At 41.5% G+C, this 27,797-nt stretch overlaps 1 protein-coding gene across 1 annotated transcript; it reads left to right on the top strand.

Moving 5' to 3' along the window:
• The first annotated feature begins 24,299 nt into the window (after positions 1–24,299).
• Positions 24,300–26,731, top strand: AMIGO2 (adhesion molecule with Ig like domain 2). Its single transcript, XM_082849903.1, has 2 exons — positions 24,300–24,552; positions 24,928–26,731. Exon 2 carries the CDS (start codon positions 24,991–24,993, stop codon positions 26,554–26,556), a length of 1,566 nt encoding a protein of 521 aa, XP_082706029.1. The 5' UTR covers positions 24,300–24,552; positions 24,928–24,990; the 3' UTR covers positions 26,557–26,731.
• The last annotated feature ends 1,066 nt before the right edge of the window (positions 26,732–27,797 follow it).

Raw genomic sequence — 27,797 nt, 5'->3', positions numbered from 1 at the left:
ATCCCAGGGCATCTTACTTTCCTTTTTCATTCCCAGGTCTCCCTTACTTCAGGCCCTAGGCTCCTCCCACCGAGTCGAGCCCCACCCATAGCACATGCGCAGCACGACACACTTTGCTTCCGCCCTCCCGTGTACTGACTGCAGGATAAAGTCTAAAGCCTTGACTCAGCCCTGGGACACTTCCTCACTGGTTCACGTCGATCTCAGCAGCCCAGCTATCGTTACTCCCTTAGATAGTCCGTGGTCCTGTCTCTGGGAAGATTCCCAGTTCTTTTTTTTTGCGGTACGCGGGCCTCTCTCTGTTGTGGGCTCTCCCGTTGCAGAGCACAGGCTCCGGACGCGCAGGCTCAGCGGCCATGGCTCACGGGCCCAGCCGCTCCGCGGCATGTGGGATCTTCCCGGACCGGGGCACGAACCCGTGTCCCCTGCATCGGCAGGCGGACTCTCAACCACTGCGCCACCAGGGAAGCCCTCCCAGTCTTTTTAGAGTAATTAGAAGGGGATGAGTAAGAGTTGAATTCCTTAAGACCTCGGTTTTTTCTCCAGAGCCTAACACAATTTAACCTTAATCCTTGCCCCAGTGGGTCAAAGTGAACTTTTGACCCAAGTATGAGCAAGGTCTCTGCAAGTAGATGTTTGGTGGAGGCCTGGTAACCAAAACATTCAGAAGATGACTTGCCCAGGGTGATAATGAAAGTGATAACATAATTCATTTACACTGACTGAGCTCTTACCATGTGGCAGGCCCTCTTGTTTGTACCTTTCATTCATGCATTTAATGCTCACAACAGTTCTCTAAATTGGGTATTATTCTCTCCACTTTACAATGAGAAAATCTTTCATTTCCAAAGGTGAGTTGCCTTTTCCCCAAGTTATACAGCTAGTGAGTGGCAAAGCTGTTTTTGTGTAGGGGAAGAACCTTAGCTGAACCTGCTTTACCTTGAAACCAGAGGAGAGAAACTCACATGCTTGCTGGAAGTAGAGTCCTCAACACGTTCCAGACTTCTCATATGGTACATCTGGGATCTTAGGGCATCTCATTACCTGAAATATGAAAATGGTATAAGTTTAATTATTCATTTTCCATCACCCTTAATGAGGGGATTAACTGCCGTGTGAAACAAAAGGAAGTAGTCTGACCTTCAGGCTGTCAGGAAGTGATAATTAACTAAAACCTCCAGTCAGTGGAAATGGACAAATGAAAGTGTTTCACTGCTCTTGATGCAAATGAGCTGTCAGGGTCACTGATGGAAGTCACATAATGGAGCGGTGACAATGAAAAAATAAACATATGCCAAAAATAGACACTTTCTAAATTACAGTTTGTTTACAGATGCTCTTCAGGGGTTTCCAAAGCTCCCCTGACTCACTGCTGTCTTAGGGTTTTGAGTGTGTGGGGTTTTTTTGTTTTTTTTTTTTTTTGCAGTGTCTGGGCCTCTCATTGTTGTGGCCTCTCCCGTTGCGGAGCACAGGCTCCGGACGCACAGGCTCAGCGGCCATGGCTCACGGGCCTAGCCGCTCCGTGGCATGTGAGATCTTCCCGGACCGGGGCACGAACCCGTGTCCCCTGCAACGGCAGGCGGACTCTCAACCACTGCACCACCAGGGAAGCCCTGTGTGGGGTTTTGAGTGTGTGTGTGGGTACAGGTTGCAGCGCCCTGGCTTGCTAGGAGGACAGGGGAGGGGAGGCTGTGTGCATGGGGGTGGGAACTGTCAACAAAAATAATCAATACATAATCAATGATAAGAACAGAAAAGAGTTTTATTTGAGCCAAACTTAGGACTAGCCCGGAAGCCCACTTCCCAGATTACTCCGAGAAACTGCTCTGGAGAAGGAGGGTTTTCAGCACAGGTTTATATCTTGTCAGAAAAAAGAACATTAAACAAGTCAGGGTTACATTTCTACAGTGTTTCAAAAAAAAAAAACAAAACAAAACCAGAATGTACACAGTGAGTCAGTATGGCACCTGGGAAAGGAGTCTTATCATCAAAGGAGTACCAGCACTGCGTCCCGGGGAGAGGGGCGTTTAATCTTAAGTTTTAGCAGACATTCTTTACTCCTGGTCAGTGTGCCCTTTTCTTTGGTAATTAAAGCAGATGTGCAATGTGTGTTTGATAGGCCACAAACAGGCTGTTTTGGTTTAAAGTTTCAATTAAATCATGTATAAGCCAGAATGACTTCCCCATACCTCAATATGTGACCATTTCTTTTATCAGGGTCCATTCAGTCTCAGATTCGAGGAGCATCAGGCAAGTGGAGACCTGTTCATCTCAGCCCCAGGACCAACGGATTGGTTTTTCATTACTTGGTTGATTGGTTTGACCAAAAGTTACTGTGGGAATGATTCATGGAAGCATTCTGCTGTACGGCATGTAAACACAGCCTTCTAATCTAGACCTTCGCTATTAAAATGGTCACAGATAGCTGCGAATTACGACTGTTGTGAAACTCATGAGTTCATCACGGCTTCTGGCCTAGCAGATGGAGCCGCGTTCCACGCAGTGCTGCAGCGCCCGGCTTGTCCCCAGGCTTTAATGAGCACAGCCTGGTAGGTGCGACGCAGATGACAACATGGCATCCTCCTTGCCCCACTCTGTTCCAGAGTAACACATTCTTCAAAAGACCATCGAGCCTTGAAAGCCTCACACACGCTGCATGATATATAAATATATAACTGCCCCGAATATAGCAAAATGAGTCGCTATTAATAACTCAAAGAGTCATGGAGATTCAGGCAGTCCAGGTCCTCTGCCAAAAGTTAAGAATGTTTGCTCAGTGCTTTGATTTTTTTCTTTTTTTAAACTCTGTTCTCGATTTGCTGCAGTACATTTCCTATTTAGATACTCCACTGCGTGTATGTCAGACTTTATCTGTGACCTTACTAGGACATACCAGAGCATACAGGACGGGAATGAAAAGCCTTTTAAAGCTACTGGGGCTTTCAATATCGTGCCTAACAAACATTTTCCATTTCTCTCTACCATAGTAACCGTCACCTTTGCCTTATATGCAGAAATTGCTGAGGGGCAAGTGAAAAAACTCCCTAAGTTACTTACTTGATTATAATATTGTACTATTAACTGTTTCTTGAACGTTTACTATCTCCAGACACAGTGTTTCTATACACTGCTAAGCTTTGCATCAACCCTACAAAGTAGGTGTTATTCCTACTTCACAAACCAAGACTCAGAAATTAATTAACTGCCCTGAGCTGACATGCAAGTGAGTCTCGGGGCTGGAATTCAAATTCAAGTCTCCTTGGCTTGAGCCATATGAAACTGCCAGTCGTCAATCATTTCTGCCCAACAATGGTGATTTTATGGTTCAACCTACTACTACAGGGTGTTGGCCCTGAAAGGAACCTGGAATCTCCTTCTGACATCACCATTCATTTTATCAGAACATTTTCCAGTGCAGTACTGGGGGGAAGAGGAGGGGAATTGGTCAAATGATCTGTTTTTTTTTTCCACCAACTATTATTACCATCACAAATAGAGACATAATATAAAACTGCACCCAAATAAAATGCCAAAGCCTGTCAAAATCTCTCTATTCTCCTCACATTCCCTGATACATTCAGATAATTCTATCTGAAAATCTCCACATGTAATCATGCTCATCAGACTTTTCCAAGCACTGAAATGATTTCTAGTATTTAAAAGCTAATGATGTTGAGATATAATTTTGATGGACCACACGTTTTAGTGAGCAGGTAGGCTATGCGTCTATAACACATATACATCAAAAAGATAACTTGGCAAGAGGAATTTAGTTTCTTGGGAATTACCTGAAAGTCAATAGCATAGTGGCTTAGATAGGAGCTATTGTCTAGGACAAATTATGTCTCTGCATTCTCTTAAAAATGGTGCAAAATAAACCCAACTCTTCTTTTTAATTCACAGTTTTCTCCATTGATAGAGTTAGAATGGGAACTATTAAGGTGGCTAATAGTAATTATTGCACTTAATATGTGATGGCTACTGAAGAGTAAACTGTTAAATGCATAATTGGGACGGTTTAGCGTCACAAGTTTGGCTCAAAAGGTAAATAATAAGAAAAGGGTCAATGAGTCTTAGACTGAGATTTCAGTCAGGAGAAGAATCTCATTTTACTGAAGGGGAGACTGAGACAGAAGAAAGCCAAATACATGACAGAGTCATTCAACTCATTGATGATACGTCAATGACTAGCATTCAGTTCCCTTGACGTCTGAGTTAATGTTTTCCCTCCCTAAAATCATAGTCTGGCTCCACGTAATATTTCATTTCTCTTTCTCTACATTTCTTTTCCTTGAAGACATTTGGAATGAATCATGAGCTGTGCCTAACAGATTAATACATTAAAATGAGCTCAATATCCTGGGTGATTATATTTTAAGATGGGATAAACTAGATGTTTTAGATTTGTTGAAACAAGATGATCAAATAACTTTAAGAGTAAATTCCTACGGATCTATGACCAGAATCCAAAGTCTGATTGGCCTTTCTCAGGGTCAGAAAAGATTTCCTTTCTATCTGACCCTTTCCGGACTCTCTGTTCACCTCTTGTATGGGAGGCATCCGATGTGAGATACTGGAGGATTTCACATGACTCAAGTTTCTGACTCGATATTATGAATAGAAATCTGAACCATTACAAAGTTTACGGTAGCTTTACCATATTACTTGTGAACCAAATGACACAACCAAAGGGGAGAAGTACTCTAAATAAGAGAATACCAAATATCCTTTTAGTATAATGATAAACATACAGAGAAGAAAAAGGAGAATAAGTATATTCACAGACGGATGGATGATTCAGCTGGTTTCTACATTAACAATGACTCATTCTGTAAAAATTGGCATGTTTATAAAATAAATCATATTACTGTACCAGAAAAGACAAGCACATAATATGCTAGAGAACCAAACATGCTCACAAAATAGTTTTCTTTTATTTCCATATATGACTTTCTTGAGTGTTCTGAATGTTACTCTGGCCTTTAATGACATAGAAAAGGGGAATAAAATGTTAATGATTGTTAGAAAAAGCAGTCTTTTATGCATGCAAATAATTTTTCTAAAAGAGTATTTATGAATAGTACTGGATTCAAGTGTTTCTATTAATAATCCTTCATTGGCCTTAGGTCAAGTCTGTGAGAATGGCCCCTTTTCCAAGGAAGGAGTGGAACATTGCACAGTGTAGCCCTTCCTTTGGAGCCCCTGGGTTTATGCACTGACACCTGCATTGATGAAAATGTGCTGAATGTCCTCAGGAAAGTCAGCTTTAAGACTGGCAGGTAATGGATATGGGCTTGTGGATTTACAGGTCGATGTTACGAGTGCCCAGATGGAACAGGAGGTTGTGCTGGCTCAGAAAATCCCTTTCAAATGCCTAAATTGGCTCCTTTAATCACGACCTTGTAGGGCTTCCCTGGTGGCGCAGTGGTTGAGAGTCTGCCTGCCGATGCAGGGGACACGGGTTCGTACCCTGGTCCGGGAAGATCCCACACGCCACGGAGCGGCTGGGCCCGTGAGCCGTGGCCGCTGAAGTGAGAGGCCCTCATACCGCAAAAAAAAAAAAAAAAAAAATCACGACCTTGTGACTATGACTGGGCCACCTCTAAGTCTTCTTTTCCTGGGCTAAGTAAAGGCTAATACTGCTTCCCTGTCTTCCTCATGCTCTTCAGATCTTTCTAGTAGGGCTCACAGAAGTCTAAGGACATGTGGAAATCCAGATGGAGTAGCAGAAGGGCAAAGCAAAGTTTCTGAACAGGTAATATCTGAATATTAGTTCCAATATTCTAAAAACATTCGAGAAAGGTGGAGAAAGAATATTCGTTCAATTTATGTACATGACATGTATCCATCCACATGAACGCTACAGTTGTCAGCCAGTGTACTTAGGTGCTAAGTATGCAGATATGGTGGGGACGTAATCCCTATTTTTCAGGCACTCACAATTTGATAGAAGAGTTTTATGTGTGTGGGCGTGCGGCGCAGTGTGTGGGAGGATAGGGAAAGTTTTCTGTGTAACGATAAGTAGCCCTTTTAGGCAGACAGAATGGTTGGCTACTGAGATAATAGAAGGTGCTCTGGGAAGATTCCTAAAATATATTCCAACCGATGCCCAAAATGATATTGGGAATTGTTATTCCTTAGTGCCTACTGTTGCCTTCTCACTGCACTGCTCTTCTAAAATATTACTGGAAAAGTCAGACAATTTGATAGTGGGAAAGTTTTTCAGATCATGTTCTTTCCTCACCGGAGAGAGAGGGGCCACACCAAAGCAGGGTGCCTGGGGAGAAGGGATCCGTCAAGAGATTGCTGGTTGCTAGGAGTCCAATCTCACTCGAATTAACTCAAATTAAAAAGAGGAGTTAACTGTAAAGATAAAACCGGCAACCTTACAGACATCTAGAGGCAGGAAACAAAGTCCAGCTGCACTTCATAGCGACCTAAGCTGGGAACTAGAATTTCACTGGGTCTCTATTCTCTGTCTCTCTCTCTCTCTTTTTTTTAAACTCTTTCTCTTTTGACTCTTCTCCTTGATTTTTAAGCATATCTAATGTCTTCCCTCTAAAGACTCGGCTTCCTCTGATTATTCATAATTTGGCTTTCAAGGAACTTTGGTTGTACTTGACTCTGGCGTGCACTGGTGCCAACCTCAGCCCAGACTGGACGTGAGCTCTGAGCGGGAGTCCACAACCATCGACTGTCGATTCTGTCATTTGGCTCAAATTCTTGAGAGAGTCTGATCGTGCTTGTCCGTGAGTCTGTTCCTGGTCTATTCAGACTGGGGCAAGGTGGACATGGGGTGGGGTCAGGGCTACTTAGGCTTGTCCTTTACAGCACAGGCTATGAACAGCAGGAATCCTCAGGGACAGGAACTGAGGAGGAGACACAAGTGTCCCAAAGCATGTCAACCACTACTCCAGACCAAACGTTTTCCCCTCACAGTGTGGCAGTGGGCAAGCCTCACTTGCAGAGGGGCAGGACCTTGTCTGCTATGGTACAAAACCGAGTAGCACTGTGTTTGGAGCATGGATGAAAATGTGGTTTCTGAGTCTCCATCCCTTTTCTCCCTCTACTACAAATTTAACAGAAAGTAAACTGCTGCTTCAACGGTGGCACTGCCATCCCTGTGAATGGGGCCAAGAGAATCTTTGGGTAAACAGAGGAGACAGAGCTAGCTACTGAGGTTCTTTTCATCCCTTCTTTCATTCAGTTAGTTAACCTTAGTAATCACCTGTTCTGTTCTGCCTTCTGCTAGAAGAGTAGGAGACCCTTATATACTCCAAGAGTTTATTTTATTAACGGCTCTTTGGGGTATGTGTTTGTCGACTTTCCACTGAATACAATCTAGGTATCACCAGTGAGAAGTTCCCAAAATACTCTTGGAATCTATTGTACCTAAAAATTTCTAAAAGCAGAGTATTAATAAATAGATACATAAACAATGCTTATTTCTGGTTCTGAAAACTGATTTCAGTCCAGTGCCTGGAAAGAAAAACTAAGCAGAAAGACTAAAATAAACATAATATAATCCATCTCACTTCCCCTTCCTCACTCCTGCATGGCTTTAATGTGAGCTTCCAGCTGGGAGGAAACTTACCATGTTTGCTACAGGCAGATATTTATGTCTGTTTTGAGTTTTAAAAATCTAGATTCAGAGCTATAAAAAAGAAAGAAGAGGGTGATCATTTAAGAAGTTGTAATTAAATTGTGCATTTTGAGGGATGTATTTTCCATACCCACACTTATCTTTATAGACAGATGAGTTATTTTAGGTATTTCTAGTTGATACAGAAAGTTAAAGACCTGAACTAGGCATCAGAGGACTTGGGTTCAGTGTAAGGTGTGTAAATGTGGGCAAGTCTCTTTCCTCCCATGATCCCCGCTTCTTTATCTTTTTGGCTTATCCATCAAGTTATTAACAGTATCAACTGAGAGCTGAACGTTCATGCTCTTTGAAAACTGGAGAATACCATTCAGTAAGTGTTTGACTGTGTAAATTCAGGGCTTTATTGAAAAATCAGTATTACTGCTTGACCTCGATACTAAAGTAGTCTTATCCAAACTTACAGTCTATTTTTGGTGATTATTTAATCAAAATTCTATCTCGAATATATTTAAACCAGCATACTTAACTCACATAGTGGCTGCGTTGCAAGTTTATTTTTGAAAAAATATGCAAGAAGGAATAAAAAACACTGAAAAGGGTAAGTATATGGGTATTTATAAACTACTATTGACTCTACAAAACAATAAATGTAATATTTTTCGTAGAGTAAAATCTATGTAGAACTAAAATGCAAAACAGGAAGAACAGAAAAGTCAGGAAGGGTGAACAGTTTAAAAGTTTTAAGGGTCTGATAATATCAGAGGAGTGGTAAAATAATAATTTGTATAATTCTGTAATCAATCAAGGATATGTGTTGTATTCTCTAGAATAACTACTCTCAGAACAAGAAACTAATGTATTATTTGTAAGTTATTAGAATAAAAACATTAAATAATTTTAAATTTTTGAATAATCTAAAAGAGGCAAAAAAAGGGGAAAAGGAATATAAAACAAAAAGAAAAAAGGAATATAAAAGGGAAGAGCCTAATAAATAATGAAAAATAAAATTTTATCTAGAAAGCTAGTTATGTCAGAGATTATACTGAATGTAAATGAATTAAATTTGAAGTAAAAGACTATGATTGTCACACTAGATTGAAAAAAAAACCATATGCTTTAAATATAATAATAATGTTTAATGTAAAATAAAAGACAAATAACACCAAGCAAAAACTAACAACAACAAAAAAATCTTGTGTAACTCTACCAATATCAGGCAATGTGAACTTTAAGATAAGAAACATTATTAAAGATAAAGACAGACAGTTTATAATTGTAAATGGGGCTATCCAATAGGAAGATATTACACCTTCTCTATGCACTCAGTAGCATTGCTTCAAAATAAATCAAACCAAGATGGACAGAACAAAAAGTGAAAATGTTCAAACGAACATCACAGTGGGAGGCATTAACATATCTTTCTCAATAGCCGGTAGGACAAGCCAAAAATAAAAAATCAGTAAGGATATGGAAGATATTAACAGTACAATTAGCAAGCCTGATCTAGTTGCCATGCATATAACATTGCACCTATTAATGACCAATTCATATTCATTTCAAATGTACATGCAACATTTATTAAAATCAATGTATTGTAATATAAAGTCTCAACAATTTCAAAATGTTGACATATTTAAGAATATCTTCAGTGACCACCATGGAATTGAACTAGAGATCAATAACGAAAATAGAAAAAAAACCAACTGCTAAAAATTAAAAAATACACTCTAAATAATCCATGGGATGAAGAAGAAAATAGAAAATATTTTAAACTGAATAATTAAAAATACATTTCAAAGCTTATGGGAAGAATTAAAATGATGCTTAGAAGGAAATATCTAGCCTTAAAAGCATATAGTAGAAAAGAAAAAAGTCTTAAAATCAATGATTTAAGTATTAATCTCAAGAAACTAGAAAAAGAGCAGCAATCAAACCTAAGGAAATAAATGATAGAGACAAAAACTGAAATCAAGGAAATAATCCAACATATAACAGAAAACAATCAACAAATCCAAAAACTGGCTTTGAAAAGATTAACAAAATTAATAAAACCAAAACTGATAAAGAAAAGTAGAAAACCCACAAATCAGCAACAATAGCAATAAAAGGGAGGATATCACTATTGATTGCACAATAAAAGTATTCCAGGGCTTCCCTGGTGGCGCAGTGGTTGGGCGTCTGCCTGCCGATGCAGGGGACGTGGGTTCGTGCCCCGGTCCGGGAAGATCCCACATGCCGCGGAGCGGCTGGGCCCGTGAGCCATAGCCACTGGGCCTGCGCGTCCGGAGCCTGTGCTCCGCAACGGGAGAGGCCACGGAAGTGAGAGGCCCGCATACCGCCAAAACAAAAAAAAAAAACAAAAAAAAGTATTCCAAAAACAACTTTATGCAGATAAACTTGACAATTTGCATGGAATAGACAAATTTGTTGAAAAACACACCTTACCAAAGCTGATAGAAGAAGAAATAGAAAATATGAATCATTCTGTGTATGTTTTAAAAATTTGAACCCATTATTTAAAATCCATTCCCCAAAGAAAAGTCTAGGCCCAGAGAGCTTATCACGGAATTTTCCAAAAATTTAAGGAAAAATAACACATGTAATTCTTCATGAAGACAGAAGCAGAACTTCCAGACTTTTAAAAAATGAAAACAGCATTTAAAACTCTGACAAGCATTCTGAGAAAATTGCAAACCCATCTTTCTCATAAACATTATTTAAAAATTCTTAACAGAACGCTAGGAAATCAAATCCAGTGATATAGTAAACTGAGGACAGTTTAGTCTAGGTGGGCAAGCAGTTTTAACATTCAAATATCATAAACTCAGTTAACCACATCCATAAAAAGGAGTAAAATCACACGATCATATCAAATGCAGAAAAAGTATTTGATAAAGTCAACATTTACTTGTGATGAAAACGTTTAGTCAAGTAAGAATAGAACTGCCTTAATGTGATAAAGAATATTTACAAATTACCCACAGCAAACATCACTTTCACTGAAAATGAAACTTTCACTGAAACCTTCTCCCTAATATTGGGACTGGGTCAAGAATGGCCACATTGTAACTGGAAGTCTAACCAGGGCAAAAGGCAAGAGGAAGAAATATAAGTCATGGAAATTGAAAAGGAAGAAATAAAACTGTCATTTCCAGATAGTATGATCATGCACATAGAAAATTTCTAAAAAATCTACAGACAAATTCTTAGAATTAATAAGAGAATTAAGAAGGACACTGGATATAAAGTCAATATACAAAAATTAGTTGCTATAGACTGAATGTTTGTGTTCCGTCCAAAATTCATATTTTGAAATCCTAACCCCAAAAGTGAGGGTATTAGGAGATGGGGCCTTTGGGCTCTGCCCTCATGAATGGGATTAGCGCTCTTACAACAGAGTCTCCAGAGGGATCCCTAACCCCTTCCACAATGTGAGAGCACAGGGAAAAGCCACTGTATATGTATGAAGAAGATGGCCCTCACCAGACACCAGATCTGCTGGCACCTTGATTTTGTACTTTGCAGCTTCCAGAATTGTGAGATATAAATTTATGTTGTCTATAAGCCACCGAGTTTATGGTATTTATTATAGCAGTCTGAGCTGATTATGACATGAGTCACAGTTGTATATACTGGCAATAAACAAATAGAAAATAAAACATTTATAATAGCATCCCCAAACTCAAACACTTAGAAATAAATCTCATTAAAGATGTACAGGACCTCTAAACTAAAAATTACAAAATATTATTGAGAAAAAATAAAGGAGAGCCAAATAAATGGACTTGTCATGGATTGGATGACTCAGTATTGTAAAGATATAAGTTCTCTCCAAATTATTACGTACTTCTATGAACTCTCAACCAAAATCCAAACCGTGGGATATTTCTCCCAGAAATGTACAAATCAATTCTAAAATTCATATGGAAATGCAAAAGGCCCAAAATAGCCAAGGTATTCTTGAAGAAGAACAAATGTGAAGGAACTATATCAGGAACTATTAATATAAAGCTAAACTGTGTGATACTCGTACATGACCAGATAACTGTCCAATGGAACAGACCCACACATATATGATCACATGATTTATGACAAAATGACCATGCAATGCAGTAAAGGAAAAAGGTGGTCTTTTCAAAAAATTGTACTGGGTCAATTGGATATCCATATGGGGAAAAAATGTCTATTGGCTTCTACATCACTTTACACACAAGAATCAATTCCAGATGTGTCAGTCCGTTCGGGCCACTATAACAAAAATACCATAAACTTTGGCGTCTGGTGAGGGCCTGCTTCCTCATTCATGGACGGTGTCTTGCTGCTATGACCTCACATTGCAAAGAGGATAGGGATCTCTCTGGAGCCTAAGCATCTCCCAATGCCCCACCTCTTAATACCATTACCTTGGGGGTTAAGATTTCAACATACGAGTTTTGGGCAGAACACAGATATTCAGACCATAGCAAGAAAGACTGGAGAAATAAATTGAAAGATAAAACAATAAAGCTTTTAGAGGGAAGCATCTTCAGGACCTTGGACTAGGCAATGCTTTTTAAAATAAGAAATAAAAAAGAAGGAAAATAAAAGAAAAAAATTGTGATAAACTTGACCATATTAAAACTTAGAACTTATGTTCACCCGAAGTGAGTAAAACAGCAAACTACAGGGTGGGAAAAAATGTTAAACATATATATTTACACACACTTAGGTAAGATATACGATAAAAAACACAGATCCAGAATTCTTAGAAAGCTCCTACAAACCAATAAGAAAAAGATGGACAGTTCAACAGCAAAATGGGCAAAAGACTTATAAAAGAGGATATGTAAATGGCCAATAAACATATGAAAAATTGCCCCCGAGTTTATTAGTCATCAGGGAAATGCAAATTCAAGGCACAATGAAATATTAAGACTACCCACCCAAATGGTTAAGATGAAAAAGATGGAGAATAGCAAGTGCTGATAAAGATGTGGATGAATAGGAATTCTCATAAACCGCTTGTGGGAGAATACTTTGGTACAACCACTTTGGAAAACTCGCAGTTACTGCTAAAGTTGGCTATGTGCACAACCTGTGATCCAGTGAATACATTTCCAGGTTATACCCGATAGAATTTTGTGCAGATGTTTATCCAAAGACATGTATTAGAATGTTCATGGCAACAGTACTCATAATAGGCAAACATTGGAAACTACCCATAGATCCATCCAAAATAAAATGGTTAAATAGTGATATAGTCACACAGTGGGATACCACATAGCTGTGAGAATAATCTACTACTACATGCAAAAATATGGATGAAACTCTCAAGCACAGAGTTGAGCAACGGAAGCCAGACAAGAAGAGTATATATTTCATGTATACAATGTATCAGAACAGGCAGAACTAACCCAGCAGTCATGAGAGTGGTTATCGTTGGGCATTTAGAGACTGGAAGGGAACATGGGACCTAGTGGGTGCTGGTAAATGTTCTGTTCCTTGATTTGGGGGACTTTGCCCTTGTTTGTTAATCCTCTTCTGTACGTGCTACATGATTCTTATCTCATGACTGTCTCTGCCGGAACTTTTTTTTTTCTTTCAAAATGGTTGGGCAGAACTCAATTTCTGCTTAGGTAATTATTCAGTTTACTTTCAATATGCATATTTACCATTATATTTTATTGAGGTTCTGCAAAATGCCTGCTTGTCAGGATTATTTCTGGAAACTGACTTTTTTTCTCCATGTAGCTCCGCAGCTTTCTGAGAACTCTTTCTGATGTGTTCTGTGACTTGTCCATCTGCCTCTCTTCTGATCACCATTCTGCCTTATTTATTGTTGTTCTGCCTTTGCTACTCTGTTACTGTACTGATGAAGAAAGAGGGAGAGATTATCTTTAATAGGAAGAGTAATTTTCTGATTGGGGCAGAGACATGATGTCATTGTATTTCTCGTGTAATTTAAGATTTCACTGATTAACTGCTTGGCATATTCTGCCCAGGGATGACAGTGCTGTGTCCAGCCAACCTGAATATGTGGACTTGTTGGCAGACATACCTCTCCTGTGGCAATGGATTTGTCATGCTTGATACCACTAAACATTAAACTCATCAAACTAACTACTCTTCTCTTCTATTTCGCACTCAGTAAATTTGTTTGTGATTATAAACTTGGCTTCCCAAAGCTTCTTATAGGCAGAAACTATGATTAGGACCATAACAAGGTCTGATCCACTTGAGTTTTGCTTTAAATTCACAGGTAGGTATTCTTTTGGTTTATATTATAAATCTTTCTCCACCCAACAAATTAACTCTGGGACATCAAAAATATCAAGCTTGGACCTGCCAACCTGGGCTATGTTGATGCGTTCAAGGTTGTCCATCTGGAGAGCCCACCATCCAGCTTTCCCCCCTAGACACACCCTACAAACAAGCAAACAAACACATCTGATACTCATTGTGTCAATGTTATTCTGCTTATGAAAATAGAACTAAGGTGCCCAGTGCCTTCCCAGCAAAGGAGATTTAGGAGAGAGGAGTTCAGATGTCCAACAGTTCTAATAAATATAATTGAGTAAATAAAAAATTCCACTTTGAGAGAAATGTGGACAGCTGCCACAATAGCATGTTTTTCCAGCATCCTGCTGTTTCTGTAAAGTAGGAAATGTCAGTGAGCAGACTCATCCTCCAGCAACTTGTTCAGATTTGCACCTGACCTCTTCTACATAACAGCTTCCAAGGAACGCTTCCTTAGTTTCCTACCATGCATTTCTATCACGATGCAAGAGGCAAGCAGCAGCATGTCAAAACTGCTCTCCAGACACAGTGATTATTATTATTTTTTATTTTGTTTTTCCCTGTAGTTCAAAACCCCTTTGGGTACCCTCCAGTGTGTATGGACATTGCCAGTCGTCTCTGCTAACTAAAGGTCTTCACCCAGGATGTTCCCCCACAACCTGCCAGCTTCAATTCCCCTGGGGCTTTGGGCAGCCCAGGCATGCAGACTGGCGGCTCATTCCCATCTGCAGCAGCTGACAGTACCATGGAGAGTAAGGCAGGGCTGAGCGAACAACAGGTTCTCCAAACGAGGACCAGATGAAGACCTGTTGTGCTCTGGTACAGCCCAGCTCAGGGGAGCCATATAATTAGTACAAACATCACTGTGGTGAGACACCTCTCCAGATCTGTTTATTCTGTACACAAACCTAGCTTCGGTTCCATTAGGTTCAACAAATATTTGTTAAACATCTGTGCTGTGTCAGATCACATCCAAGGCACAAGGGCAATAAGGATGAACAACACATGAACAGGACTCACTGTAACACTCTTTTACAGTTTTATAGTTCCCAAAGCACTTTTCACATGTCTCATCTCCATCGGCCTCGTGAACTCAAATAGAGCCTTACATGGGTACTGCATTTCCATTTCACAATTGGGAGACTTCAGAGTCTGAAAGACCAGGTCAACTTCCCTAAGGTCACACAGTTAGCAAATGTAAGTTCTGGCACCAGAAGCCAGAGATATGATTCTTTATTCAATGCTCAATTTTATCACATTGCCCTATTTTTTTTTACACATTGCCATTTGGCATACAATTAGAGGATGTTTCAGACCCTTTGCACATGTCAGGAGAGAGATGCTACTTTCCTTGCTTGTTATTCTCCATTGTGAATGCCGTGGATAAAATGAGCCAGAAGGATTCATATTATTGTTGCTTAATTCTGAGAGTTCATTTTCATCTCTGACTATTCAAATAGTTTCTCCTGAATTAAGTTTTTATTTGCATCCAATTCGCTCTGTTGAATCAGCTACTTGGTCAACCAAGAAATGGTTGACCTAAAATTAGAAAAAGCAAGACCTAAAATTCTGCTTGTATTGGAATTTTCAGGGCCCAAAGTAGATATTTTCTGTTGCAAATATTTTAGCTCTTGGTAATATCCAATTTGAAATTGAATTATATACTGTCTTATATCCTGTAATTATTCTAATAACACTACAAATTCCTAGAGTAGAGCAACCATATCATGGGTCTGGGAGTGTGGCCAGAGCTAACAATATTTGCTGAATGGAATTTAAATTATAGCTGAACCTTCTACTCCCTAATGGGAAGCATTAGAGTTAATGGCTGAGCATGAGAGCAGAGAGAGGCAGACTTGGGTGACAGATACAGTTCTACCACTAATCTTGGGCAAGTTATATAAATCAACTAAGCCCCACTGCCCTCATTAGAAGATGGGGATGTTAATGGCCATCTCTTAGGACACTTGTGAGAATTAAATGAGAAGCCTGGTAGATGCTGAGAATGAATGTTGGGTCTTATTATCAAGCCCACTTCCTTGGATCTTTCCAGAGGTCCTTCTGCCTTTCCCCATTTGAATACAATGTTTCTTTCCACGAGCACAGACTGAAAGGTCAGAGTTCCAGAGCCAATTACTCACAGAGCATTCACCAGAGAGGGCCTTGGATTTGCTGAAAATAATCGAATTAGTATTTGCAACAGTGCTGGTCATATAATAGAGTGTTTATTATTTTCTCTCTCAATTTTATGTTACTCTATTTTGTGTAAATGTTGACTAGCAAATAATGATTGCTTCCAATCAGATAGTTCCATGAATAATCAAGTATCACCTTAACAAAGGTATGATAATTCCTGTTACAGGAAATCATATTTTTTAAAGGACATAAAACTGGAGTCTGAACGCTTCATCTAGTTCTCTAAACTGGGTTTGTTAAAAATTATCCATGTTTTTCAGAGAGAGAAAATTAGCCCCAGTTTTGAGAGATATAACAGCATTTACGAATTCAAATAGACGATCCCTTCAGGCTAATAATAAGCAAAGTGAAAATAAGAGCACCTACCATTTATGACCAGTCATAAAAGGAAACATAATGCTAGATGCATGGCTTTAAGACTGAATTTTATAAAGCAAATTTTCATCTGCTTATTTTATTCCTAAGGCTGAGAATTCAGAGTATTAAAAAAAAAAAAGAAAGAAAAGAAAGGTCTGCTTATTTCTCTTGTTACATAATTATGACAAAGAGAAAAACATCCTTCTGCAACATTCTCAGGCTCCTCACAACAATGGATTTGTTCTTTCAGCAAAAATAAATTGACCCGTGAGATTATAAATGGCATTCTCTGATTCTTTACAGTTTTTCTGTATCTTCCACTTCTCCTACAAGGAATGCATAGTACCTTTAGGATTAGGAAAAAAGGTTTTTAGTTGCTACTTTTTCTTGGCTTCTCATCGAAAAACCAATGGTGGTATGGGGTAGGGGACCATGTTCCTTACAAAGGCGGGTCTAAAAATGTTTTGTGAGAGGGAAGGATTCACAACTGCTGGGAGTTGATCCCAACCAAGGATGTTGAGTTGCAAACCTGGGAATATGGACAGTTGGCCAACAAGAAATATGTGAGTGACTATATGTGCCTCATTCCAGTAAGACTTGTGAGCTACAGTAGCACTTGTGTATTGCTAAAATTCTCAGGCTAAAGAATAGTGCCTGGAACATAGCAGATGCTCAGGAAATATTTGCCAAATAAATGACAGTTGTGCTGAGAGGGGACAGCAATTATTATCTCAAACCAGGGGAAATCAGAGTCACTTCCTGCCTGAGAAGCCAGAAGAGGGTTTGTTCTCTAAAACTAGAGTTGCTGAATATTAAGTAGTAATCACAGTAAAGAAGAAACATTGATGCACATGACTTAGTCACTGGTAACTTTAAACAATGATAAGTTGTCTCTGAGTTTTCTTATCACAAAAGCATTGCAGAAAAATAGAAAATGCAGACAACAGAAGAAAAATTTTAGAACCACTGTTATGATAGGTATATATTCTTTCAGGTTATCTTTGATGCATACATATGATTAATATACATATGTATTTTCTTTTACAAAAATTGGAAGAGCAGTTTTGGTAATTTTTTGTTATGTCACCAGATATTTCTCTGCCACATTATTTTTAATGACAATATAGCACAATGACGGATGCATGCACAGTCATTTATTCACCCACATCCCTGTTGCACATTAAGGATACACTTTTGTTTTTCCTCTGAGAAATGATGCTGCCCCTTCATGATCGAATACTTAATAAATTAAAGTGATGTCTCAACTATAGACAACTTGCCCTCAGTTGCTTTTCCTGAAGCAGCCATGAGACTGACATCACTGGGGAGAAAGGAGGAGTTTGTGTCTGCCCGGTGCAGCGATAACTGACCCAGAGGAAGGAACTAAACCCAGATCGGCTCTAACTGGTTAGTACCTGTGTTCTAATCATCTGTCTTCCTGGGGCCTGGCAACAGCAGACAGGTTGTGATCAGAAAATCAGATTCATTTTTTGACGTTAAAAGGAATTTAAGAAACCATTAACTGTCATATCCTTAATTGATTCTTGGGTTTTATGGAGAGATGAAAGCAGTTTTGCCTGAGACTAGAACTTAGATGTCATTAGCTCAGAAGACTGCTCGGTTTCTATAATCACATCGGGGCTTGATACTTTCATAATTGAAGACTCTGGACAAATGGGACTTCCGGCCTCAAGGCTGACAACGGCAGGGGCAGATGCCCCACGTCGAAGCTCAAGTGCAACTAACCCAACTATGCAAGACTTTCAAAGGGATGATCCCAACTGGTTCTACAACCTTTAGCCAAAAAAACCCATCCAAACCTTGAAAACATTATGCTCAGTGAAAGAAGCTAGGCACAAAAGGCCACATCTTGTATGATTCCATTTATATGAAATGTTCAGAATAAGCAAATCCAAAGGAACAGAAGGTAAATTAATGGTTGCCAGGGGCTGGGAGGAGGGGAACTGGGAGTGACTGCTTAATGGGTCCAGGGCTTCTTTCGGGAAGTCATGAAATTATTCCGGAGTTAGATCGTTGTGATGGTTGCACGACATTAACCACTGAATAGTATACTTTCAAATGGTCAGAACAGTGAATTTTGTTTATGTGAATTTTATTTCAGCTAAATTAAAAAGAACAACAACAAGGATCCTATCCAGTCCATGTCCGTGAAGACAGGAGATAGAAAGAGCAGGTGGGTGAATGGTGATTCCTTGAAGAGTTGGCCCCCTGTGGGCCCTCCCTGGGGAGGGTATGTGGGTACTTCTTGCACGTTCCATCTCCACTCCCTGCCCAATTTCTAGCCTATGGAGCTTCCAAAGAATCCAGCCACAAGGTGACACACGCCACCTGGAGTTAAGAGAGCACAGGGGCTGGAGCTCAAGTTTCCATATGGCCAGAGACATAGTACTGGGTTCACGATCTGGTTCTACCTTAAATCTTGGGCAATTTACAAAAACCAACTGGAACAGGTCAAAAGGCTGTTGCAGGAGTGGAGTGCACTTCCAGAGCTGGTGAGCAACGTTATGTTTCCTGCGGGCCTAGCCTGCAGTCACATTGCAAAAACCCTACCAAGAGTGCTGCCCCCAGAGTGGGCTCTCAGCAGAAAGCTTCTGCATGCAACAACCAGGCTCCCGCAGAGCCAGATACTCCTGTGAGCTGTCCCTGAAGAACACCCGATGTGTCCCAAGGTTAAAAAAAGAGGCAACTTACACGAAAAGATGCTCAACATCACTAATTATTAGAGACATGAAAATCAAAACTGCAGGGAGGAACCACCTCACACTGTTCAGAAGGGCCATCATCAAAAAGACTACAAATAATAAATGCTGAAGATGGTGTGGAGAAAAGGAAGCCCTTCTACACTGTTGGTGGGAATGTAAATTGGTGCACCCACTATGGAAAATAGTATGAAGATTCCTTAAAAAACTAAAAATAGAGTTGCCATATGATCCAGCAATTCCACTCTTGGGCATATATCTGGAGAATAATATAATTCAGAAAGATACATGCAGGCTTCCCTGGTGGCGCAGTGGTTAAGAATCCGCCTGCCAATGCAGAGTACACGGGTTCGAGCCCTGGTCCCGGAAGATCCCACATGCCGCAGAGCAACTAAGCCCATGTGCCACAACTACTGAGCCTGTGTTCTAGAGCCTGCATGCCACAACTACTGAGCCCGTGTGCCACAACTACTGAAGACTGCACGCCTAGAGTCCGTGCTCCACAACAAGAGAAGCTACTGCAATGAGAAGCCCGCACACCACAACGAAGGGTAGCCCCCGCTCACCGCAGGTAGAGAAAGCCCGCACGCAGCAACAAAGACCCAACACAACCAAAGATAAATAAATAAAATTATATATAAAAAAAAGATACATGCACCCCAGTGTTCATAGGAGCACTATTTACAATAGCCAAGATATGGAAGCAACCCAAGTCCCTATCAACAGATGATTGGCTTAAGAAGATATGGCATATATATATATACATATACACAATGGAATATTACTCGGCCATAAAAAAGAGTGAAATAATGCTATTTGCAGCAACATGGATGGACCTAGATATTATCATACTAAGTGAAGTAAGACAAAGAGAAAGACAAACACCATATATCACTTATACGTGGAATCTAAAATGTGACACAGATGAACTTATCTATGAAACAGAAACAGACTCACAGACATAGAGAACAGATTTATGGTTGCTAAAGGGGAGGGAGGTGGGGAGGGATGGACTGGGAGTTTGGAGTTAGCAGATGCAAACTATGAATATTATGTATAGAATGGATACACAACAAGGTCCTACTGTATAGCACAGGGAACTATATTCAATATCCTGTGATAGACCATAATGGAAAAGAATGAAAAAGAATATATATATATGTATAACTGAATCACTTTGCTGTACAGAAGAAATTAACACAACACTGTAAATCAACTATACTTGAATAAAACAAATTTTTTAAAAAAGAGGTAACTTTAGATTGGTGTCCCAACTACACCTGATTACAGGAGGCATGCGAGAATCAAATGAGACACAGAATGTGAAAGCCCCTCACAGCATATAAAGTGCTATTAAAGTGTTCATTATTAGTAAAAATGACTCCAAATCATCAAACTAGTGCTGTAACAATTTCTTGTCTCATATACCTAATTCCTTACATCTTTGATTACAACCTGAGAAATTCTGGAAATCATAGGGCTAGAAAATGCCCTGGGATTTCATCTACTCAAATCCCTGACCCAGTCAGGAGTTACTTCCAATCCCAGCCAGACACTCAAAGGACCACACATGCCTGAGCACACTAGATTCAGAATCACATCAAGTGTCAATTCACTTTCTCCTATCCGTTGGAGTCATTACTGAATGGTCAAAAAACCCAATAGATTATGCCATGTGGAAAAGACCAGAGAAATATCTATGTGTCCTATTTTAAACTCCTGAGAAGGCAACTCAACCATCTGTCTTGGCAACCCATTGCAGGCTGGAACTACCCTGTCAAAAACGTCTCTCTTCTGTTTAATCTAAATCCTTCAAGTGGAGCTTCAAGCTAATTTTGTCCCATTCCATTTTCAGATAATTTGGAACACAGTTGTTTACCATCTGCGTTATAGGATTATACAATGTCACAGGGTTTTGGTGAGCCGTAAACAAAATAATGCATGTAAAACACAGAGCTCAGATCTGAAACATAACAGCCCAATACATATTTATTTATTATTACCATCATTATATATATTAGGACTCTTTCAGTCACAAGTGATATCAACACAACTCAAAATAATTTAAGCAAAGGAGGAGGAGGGGGCGGGAGAAGAAAAAGAAAAAGGATGCGGGGTGGAGAATGTAATTAGAAAGGAAGTAAAATTGTGCAGTGGCTTTCAGGCACTGCGGGATCCAGGACTCAAATAATGTTCGCAGGGCTCGTCTTTTCCTCTCTTCTGTTTTTCAGAAAAGCTTTTTGAAGTATAAAGAGCAGGAGGGCTATGAGCAGATTCAGGTCACGTAAGCCTAGAATAGGTTCTCCATTCAGCAGTTGATTCATCAAAAATTCCTTCAATGACAAGCAAGTGTCAAGCAGGGTTCTAGAAGCTAAGAAAAGAGCAGTGTCCAAGACATAACATTTCACCCTTGTGGAATATACCTTCGAGTGGGAAGAGTGGATCTGGTAGAAGAAGGGGAAGGGATGCCAGAAAGATATAAAATTATCCTCTACAAAGTAAGGTCTCACCTTATACCATTATTACAGTCAACTCTTAGCTTTCTCTTCACCAAGCCAAGTAAACCCATCCCTTTCAAAACTCTTTTCCCCTTGGCAAATGTGCAGAATCCCAAAAATCAGGTCTCTAAATAGATAAATAAACTTGCCTGTGGATTTGAGTGCATGTAGTTTATTTAGGCTGTGTAATCTTTGCATAATATTTCTAAGATGTGCCTTCAGCCCTAATAACATAACATTACCATTGTTTCCATTTTTGAAAGTCACTTTTTAAAAATAATTAATTAATTAATTTTATTGTTGGCTGTGTTGGGTCTTCTATGCTGCGCGAGGGCTTTCTTCTAGTTGTGGCGAGCGCGGGCTACTCTCTGTTGCGGTGCGTGGGCTTCTCATTCCAGTGACTTCTCTTGTCGCGGAGCACAGGCTCTAGGCGCGCGGGCTTCAGTAGTTGTGGCGCACAGGCTTAGTTGCTCCAGGGCATGTGGGATCTCTCCAGACCAGGGCTCAAACCTGTGACCCCTGCATTGGCAGGCGGATTCTTTAACCATTGCACCACCAGGGAAGCCCCTGAAATCACTTTTCTTTTTAGACTCTTTTCCTTTTAAATACAGGTCTTTCTCCCACTTTCATGTTTTCCTTTGAATAGGATGTTAGTTACTTAGTAAAACACTGCAAACATCTGGTCATTTATGAGTCATTTAAAAGGTATACCTCTGAGTAATTTTAATCTATTTCTCTGTGTTAATCATTCTAACTGTAAAAATGGCCTGGAGACCAAGTTTCTTTGAGAACCCAAGGACGTGTGGCGTAAACTTCAGAAAATCTCAACCTCTTCCTCTCCCCTGGGAGCTCGCAGTAAGGAATGCGTTCCTGAAGCATTTCAGGCTGTATAGTCTTATGATAAACTTCAACTTTTCATAAAACTGAAACTAATCTGAATGAAGCTGCTCTCACCTGAAAAATCTTAATTTACCAGGTGCTATTTCAGATTCATCCCACAAAAAGCCTAACTAAATTAACGATGCACACAATTCTATTTAAATTTGGCACTAGCCTAGCAGATCTGTGCTACCACATGAATCCATTCATGGACAATGTAGAGAACAACTCTCACTAAATTCACGGTACCGCAAGTGTGTGTGTGGGGGGGGGGCAGTTGATTGTCTACGTCATCGCTTCTATTTTTTAAGTAATATTACAAGTTATGTGTCCTGCCCCCAACTGTTGTTCTCAATTTGGTCCTCTTTTCAATGTCCCCCTCCCTTCTGCTTTGGTTAATATCTCTCGTCAGCGCAGTAATTTAGTTCTCGTTAATCCGGATATAACGGCTAAATGGGTCAGTTGGCTCAGTCAAATCCCATCGTTAAAACTGATCTCGGAATCAACCCAAAATGGAGTTTTAATCGAAAAGCTCATCAGCTCCACTCCCCTTCCCCCACCTCATTTTGCCTGATCTTGTCACCTGGCCTTGTCCACCCTGCTTGCAACTTTCCTAGCCTGCCTCTCGCGAAGGGATGAAGAACCTCCGCGCAAGACACCCCTTCTGTCTGGGATCAGTCCTTGTCCGGCGCGAACACATTTTGAAGGAAAAAAAAAAAGTCTGGATCTGGGATTTTTTTTCTTTTTTCCTTTTTCTTTCAAGCTGAATACTGTTATCTTTGCCTTCCAGGCGGAAGGTCGGTTCCAACCCTTCTTTCCTGAGCTTCTCCTTCGCGAACAGGGGACCATCGCTGATGCTTCCTCCTGAGTTGGGAAAGGGACAGAACTTTCCCAGGGAGCTGCGGAGTGTCCCCGCTGCGCTTTCCCGGTTCCTTTCCCCTAGAAGAGATCCTGTTGCACCGGAGGGAACGTGCCCCATTTCTCTGCGCCCCCCCCCGCCCCCAAATGACGGCGGAGACGGAAGGCAGCTTCTGTGTTTGTTTTGTAAACCTTTAAAACCTACTGCACTTAGCGCTTTGCGAGCCCCCTTGGCCTGCGCCCAAAGCAAGCCGTAAAGAGGTCGGGGAGCTCAGCGGACTGGGTGGGAGAGGGAGGCGACCTGCGCTGCCGCGACGAAGTGGGTCTTGAAGGGTGCGACCTCTCCCTCCGGGACTGGGCGTGTCCCTTAACCTCTCCCAACCCTATCACCCTGCTGACCCCGGCTGGGCTCGCGGACGCGACTGGCAGGAGTGCGCGACCGCGTCCTCACGCCGGGGGACGCCAGCCACGGCCTCAGGTGTCGACCCCCGCCCCGCCCCGCCCGCGCGGCCGCTCTCCCGGGACCCGGGAGTGGGGGGAGGGTGGTGGAGTTGGCGGCCGGGCTGCCGGGTGGGGGCGAAGGGGGCGCCGGCCGCTGCCCCGATTGGCTGCGCAGCCGCCCCCTCCCCGCGCCGCGCGCCCCCGGCCAGCAGCCCGGGAGCTGGTTCCCGCTGGAGGGAGGACGTGCGGGGGCGGGACCGGTCTCCCAGCCCCGCACCCGACCCCGGGCGCGCGGGGATAAAACCCGGCCGGCGCCGCCCGGGAACCCGGGCCCTGCAGCCTCCGGTGCGCGGAGAGGCGGGGCCGGGTCCGACCCGCTCCCCGCGCCTCCGCCCCTTGGACCAGGCTCCGGGAGCAAGGCGCCCCGCGCGCGGGCACGCGACGGCCAGAGCGCCCAGGCGGTACCTTCAGCAGAGCAATGAAGAGAGCCGGGGAGAAGCAACCGCAGCCGGCCGAGACGTTTCCTGCGCCCGGGGTTGCTGCCGCCGCTGCGGCTGCCTGAAACTCCCCAAAGTTGCGAGCCAGCGAGAGGCTGCCGCCCGCCGGGAGCTAAAGGGAAAGGAACTCGTAAGATGCCGGAGTGACAGACAGACAGACGCACAGACCTGCAGAAGACACCACCGTCGGCGGCCTATCCCCGGAGCCCGTAAGGCTTCCCAGCTCCGTGAGTTGCTTTCTGGACGGGTGGCTTGCTAAGTATTTCCGTGTAATTGTTTATAAGATGCGTTTGTGTATTTTTGTGACTCTTGGAGAGAGTTAAAAAAAACAACGCAGGATGCACCTTAAAAAACAATTGAGTTTCTGATATTGAGACGGTTGTGTTGATAGAATGAGACTGTAAATGTCTGTAAGCAGGAGCAACCCAGGAAAAATTGCATCCAACAGTAAAAAGGACACGTAGGCTCCCCAGTGTGAAAAAAACCCAAACCCCTTCATTTCAAAAGTTATTGGAAAGAAAGCCAGATATTACTCTTAAGGGCTAACTAGTGCTAGTTAACTTTGCTTTTTTACCCCTCTTTAAATATTGATTGTTTACCAGGTTCACTGGTGGGAGGCTGAGCTGGTGGAAAAGGCGCCTGGAAGAGCCCTAGAGGCGACCATAATGTCTTTACGTTTACACGCACTGCCCACCCTGCCTGGAGTTGTCAGACCGGGCTGCAGGGAACTGCTGTGTTTGTTGGTGATCACGGTGACTGCGAGCCGTGGGGCCTCCGGGGTGTGCCCCACCGCTTGCATCTGTGCCACTGACATCGTCAGCTGCACCAACAAAAACCTGTCCAAGGTGCCTGGGAACCTTTTCAGACTGATCAAGAGACTGGATCTGAGTTATAACAGAATCGGGCTCCTGGATTCTGAGTGGATTCCGGTGTCGTTTGTAAAGCTGAACACCCTCATTATTCGGCATAACAACATCACGAGCATTTCTACGGACAGTTTTTCCAGCACGCCAAATCTTAAGTGTCTCGACTTATCGTCCAACAAGCTGAAGACTGTGAAAAGTGCAGTGTTCCAGGAGTTGAAGGTTCTGGAAGTGCTCCTGCTTTACAACAATCACATTTCCTATCTCGACCCTTCAGCGTTTGGAGGGCTCTCCCAACTGCAGAAACTCTACTTAAGTGGAAACTTTCTCACGCAGTTTCCCATGGATTTGTACGTTGGAAGGTTCAAGCTGGCAGAACTGATGTTTCTAGATGTTTCTTATAACCGGATCCCCTCCCTGCCGATGCATCATATAAACTTAGTGCCAGGAAGGCAGCTGAGAGGCATCTACCTTCATGGAAACCCGTTTGTCTGTGACTGTTCCCTTTACTCGTTGCTGACCTTTTGGTATCGTAGGCACTTCAGCTCAGTGATGGATTTTAAGAATGATTATACCTGTCGCTTGTGGTCTGACGCTAGGCACTTCCATCAGGTGCTTCTGCTCCAGGATAGCTTTATGAACTGCTCTGACAGTATCATCAATGGTTCCTTCCGTGCCCTTGGCTTTATTCATGAGGCGCAAGTGGGGGAAAGGCTGATTGTCCACTGTGATAGCAAGACTGGTAACGTGAATACCGATTTCATGTGGGTCGGTCCAGATAACAGAGTGCTGGAGCCCGATAAAGAGATAGAAAACTTTCACATATTTCCCAATGGAAGTCTGGTTATAGAAAGTCCTCGTTTTGAGGATGCCGGAGTGTATTCCTGTGTTGCAATGAATCGGCAACGTCTGTTAAATGAAACTGTGGATATCACAATAAACGTGAGCAATTTCACCGTAAACAGATCCCATGCTCACGAGGCATTTAACACGGCTTTTACCACTCTTGCAGCCTGTGTGGCCAGCATTGTTTTGGTACTTCTGTACCTCTATCTGACACCGTGTCCCTGCAAATGTAAACCCAAGAGACGAAAAAATATGCTAAACCAAAGCAATGCCCATGCATCTATTCTCACTTCTGGCCCTGAAAGCGATGCCCCCGCCGATGAACGGAAGGCAGGGGCTGGGAAAAGAGTGGTGTTTTTGGAACCCCTGAAGGATACTGCAACAGGGCAGAATGGGAAAGTCAGGCTCTTTCCCAGTGAAACGGTCATAGCTGAGGGCATCTTAAAGTCCACGAGGGTGAAATCTGACTCAGATTCAGTCAATTCAGTGTTTTCAGACACACCCTTTGTGGCGTCCACTTAATTTTGTGCCTGTATTTTTATGATGTAGTGATTGAATCTCTTCATATTCAGCTTTGTGTGTGGTCTGCAGAAATAAACAGAAGGACAGAAATGGGGTTGTCTTGTTTTTCTGAAATACAACCAAAGTGTCTCTTTCTCTGGTTAATAGGAAATGTGCTGAAGCACTTAGGTTCGTGCTAAAGCACTTGGGTTCGTGCCAGAGAAAGATGGGGTTGTTTTTCAGAGTTTAAGTTCTAGATAGTAGCTTAGTTTTTAGCACCACTGATAATTTCAAAGCTGGCCTGGAGGTGATATCACTGACACTGTCCTTTCACTCAGGATTCTTACAAGAAAAAATAAGTTCCAAGTATTAGTATTCTTTAAAAAGGGGTTTTACTCACTTATTGGCACCAAAGTTGAGTTATGTTAAAGAAAAGTGTTGTGTTCATTTTTAAAAGATGTAGAAGGAAGAACCAAGCAGCAATTATTTATAAAGCGCAAAGTAAAGTTAGATTTGGGAATAATTCGGTTCATGTCATCATTGCAGACCAGAGTAAATAGACTATCCTGATCAAATTTACTGAGCAGTGCCGCATCCCGTGTGGTGTTAGATACATAGTACAGTAAAGGTACATTTGTTTGACTGTCTTCTTCCCGTTCTGTACATTTCCTATCTTTGTGCAAAAGATCTTACTGAAAGTTTAAAGCCATCATTATCTGTTGCCATAAATATGTAGGTGTCAGTGCCAGAACGTCTGAGTAACTTCTTCAGCCTTTGATCTAGGAGACTAGTATATGTTCATATGCTTGTGTGAATGTATGTCTTAAATTATATGAACTGTTAAAGAGATACCACTGTATTGTGCTTTGGACATTTGAATTATTGTAAATATATGTGTTCTGTGACTTGATGTTCTGTTTTATTTGCCTATTTAAAAATATACATCTAAGATGTTTTATGTGATCTGATTTTGCTACTTTTGTGTTAAGCACCCTCTATAGCAAATACCTCTCCAAATTTCTTAGAGTTACAGTACAGAGTTTATTTTTTTTTAAAGAGGGAAAAAGGCTCTAAAGTGCCCTACCCAGTTTATACCTTCTATATCACATTTTACTCTGATACCATGATACATTTCAACCAGGTTTGGAAGATATTTAAGCTCTGATTTTGGAACATGTGAGAGCCCCGGAGACCTCTTCCTCATTCCTATCCCTGCTGTGACGTAATAGCGTACCCACTCTTTTTTTTTTTTTTTTTTTTCC

Source organism: Leucopleurus acutus (genome assembly GCF_964270905.1).
Source record: "Leucopleurus acutus genome assembly, chromosome: 11".
NCBI classification, from domain to species: Eukaryota; Metazoa; Chordata; class Mammalia; order Artiodactyla; family Delphinidae; genus Leucopleurus; species Leucopleurus acutus.
Note: the sequence above shows the minus strand (reverse complement) of the source record. Positions and strands in the feature narration are given on the sequence as shown.

Coding starts and splice junctions, on each gene's coding strand:
- AMIGO2 (XM_082849903.1), top strand. CDS start 24,991: ATGTCTTTACGTTTACACGCACTGCCCACCCTGCCTGGAGTTGTCAGA.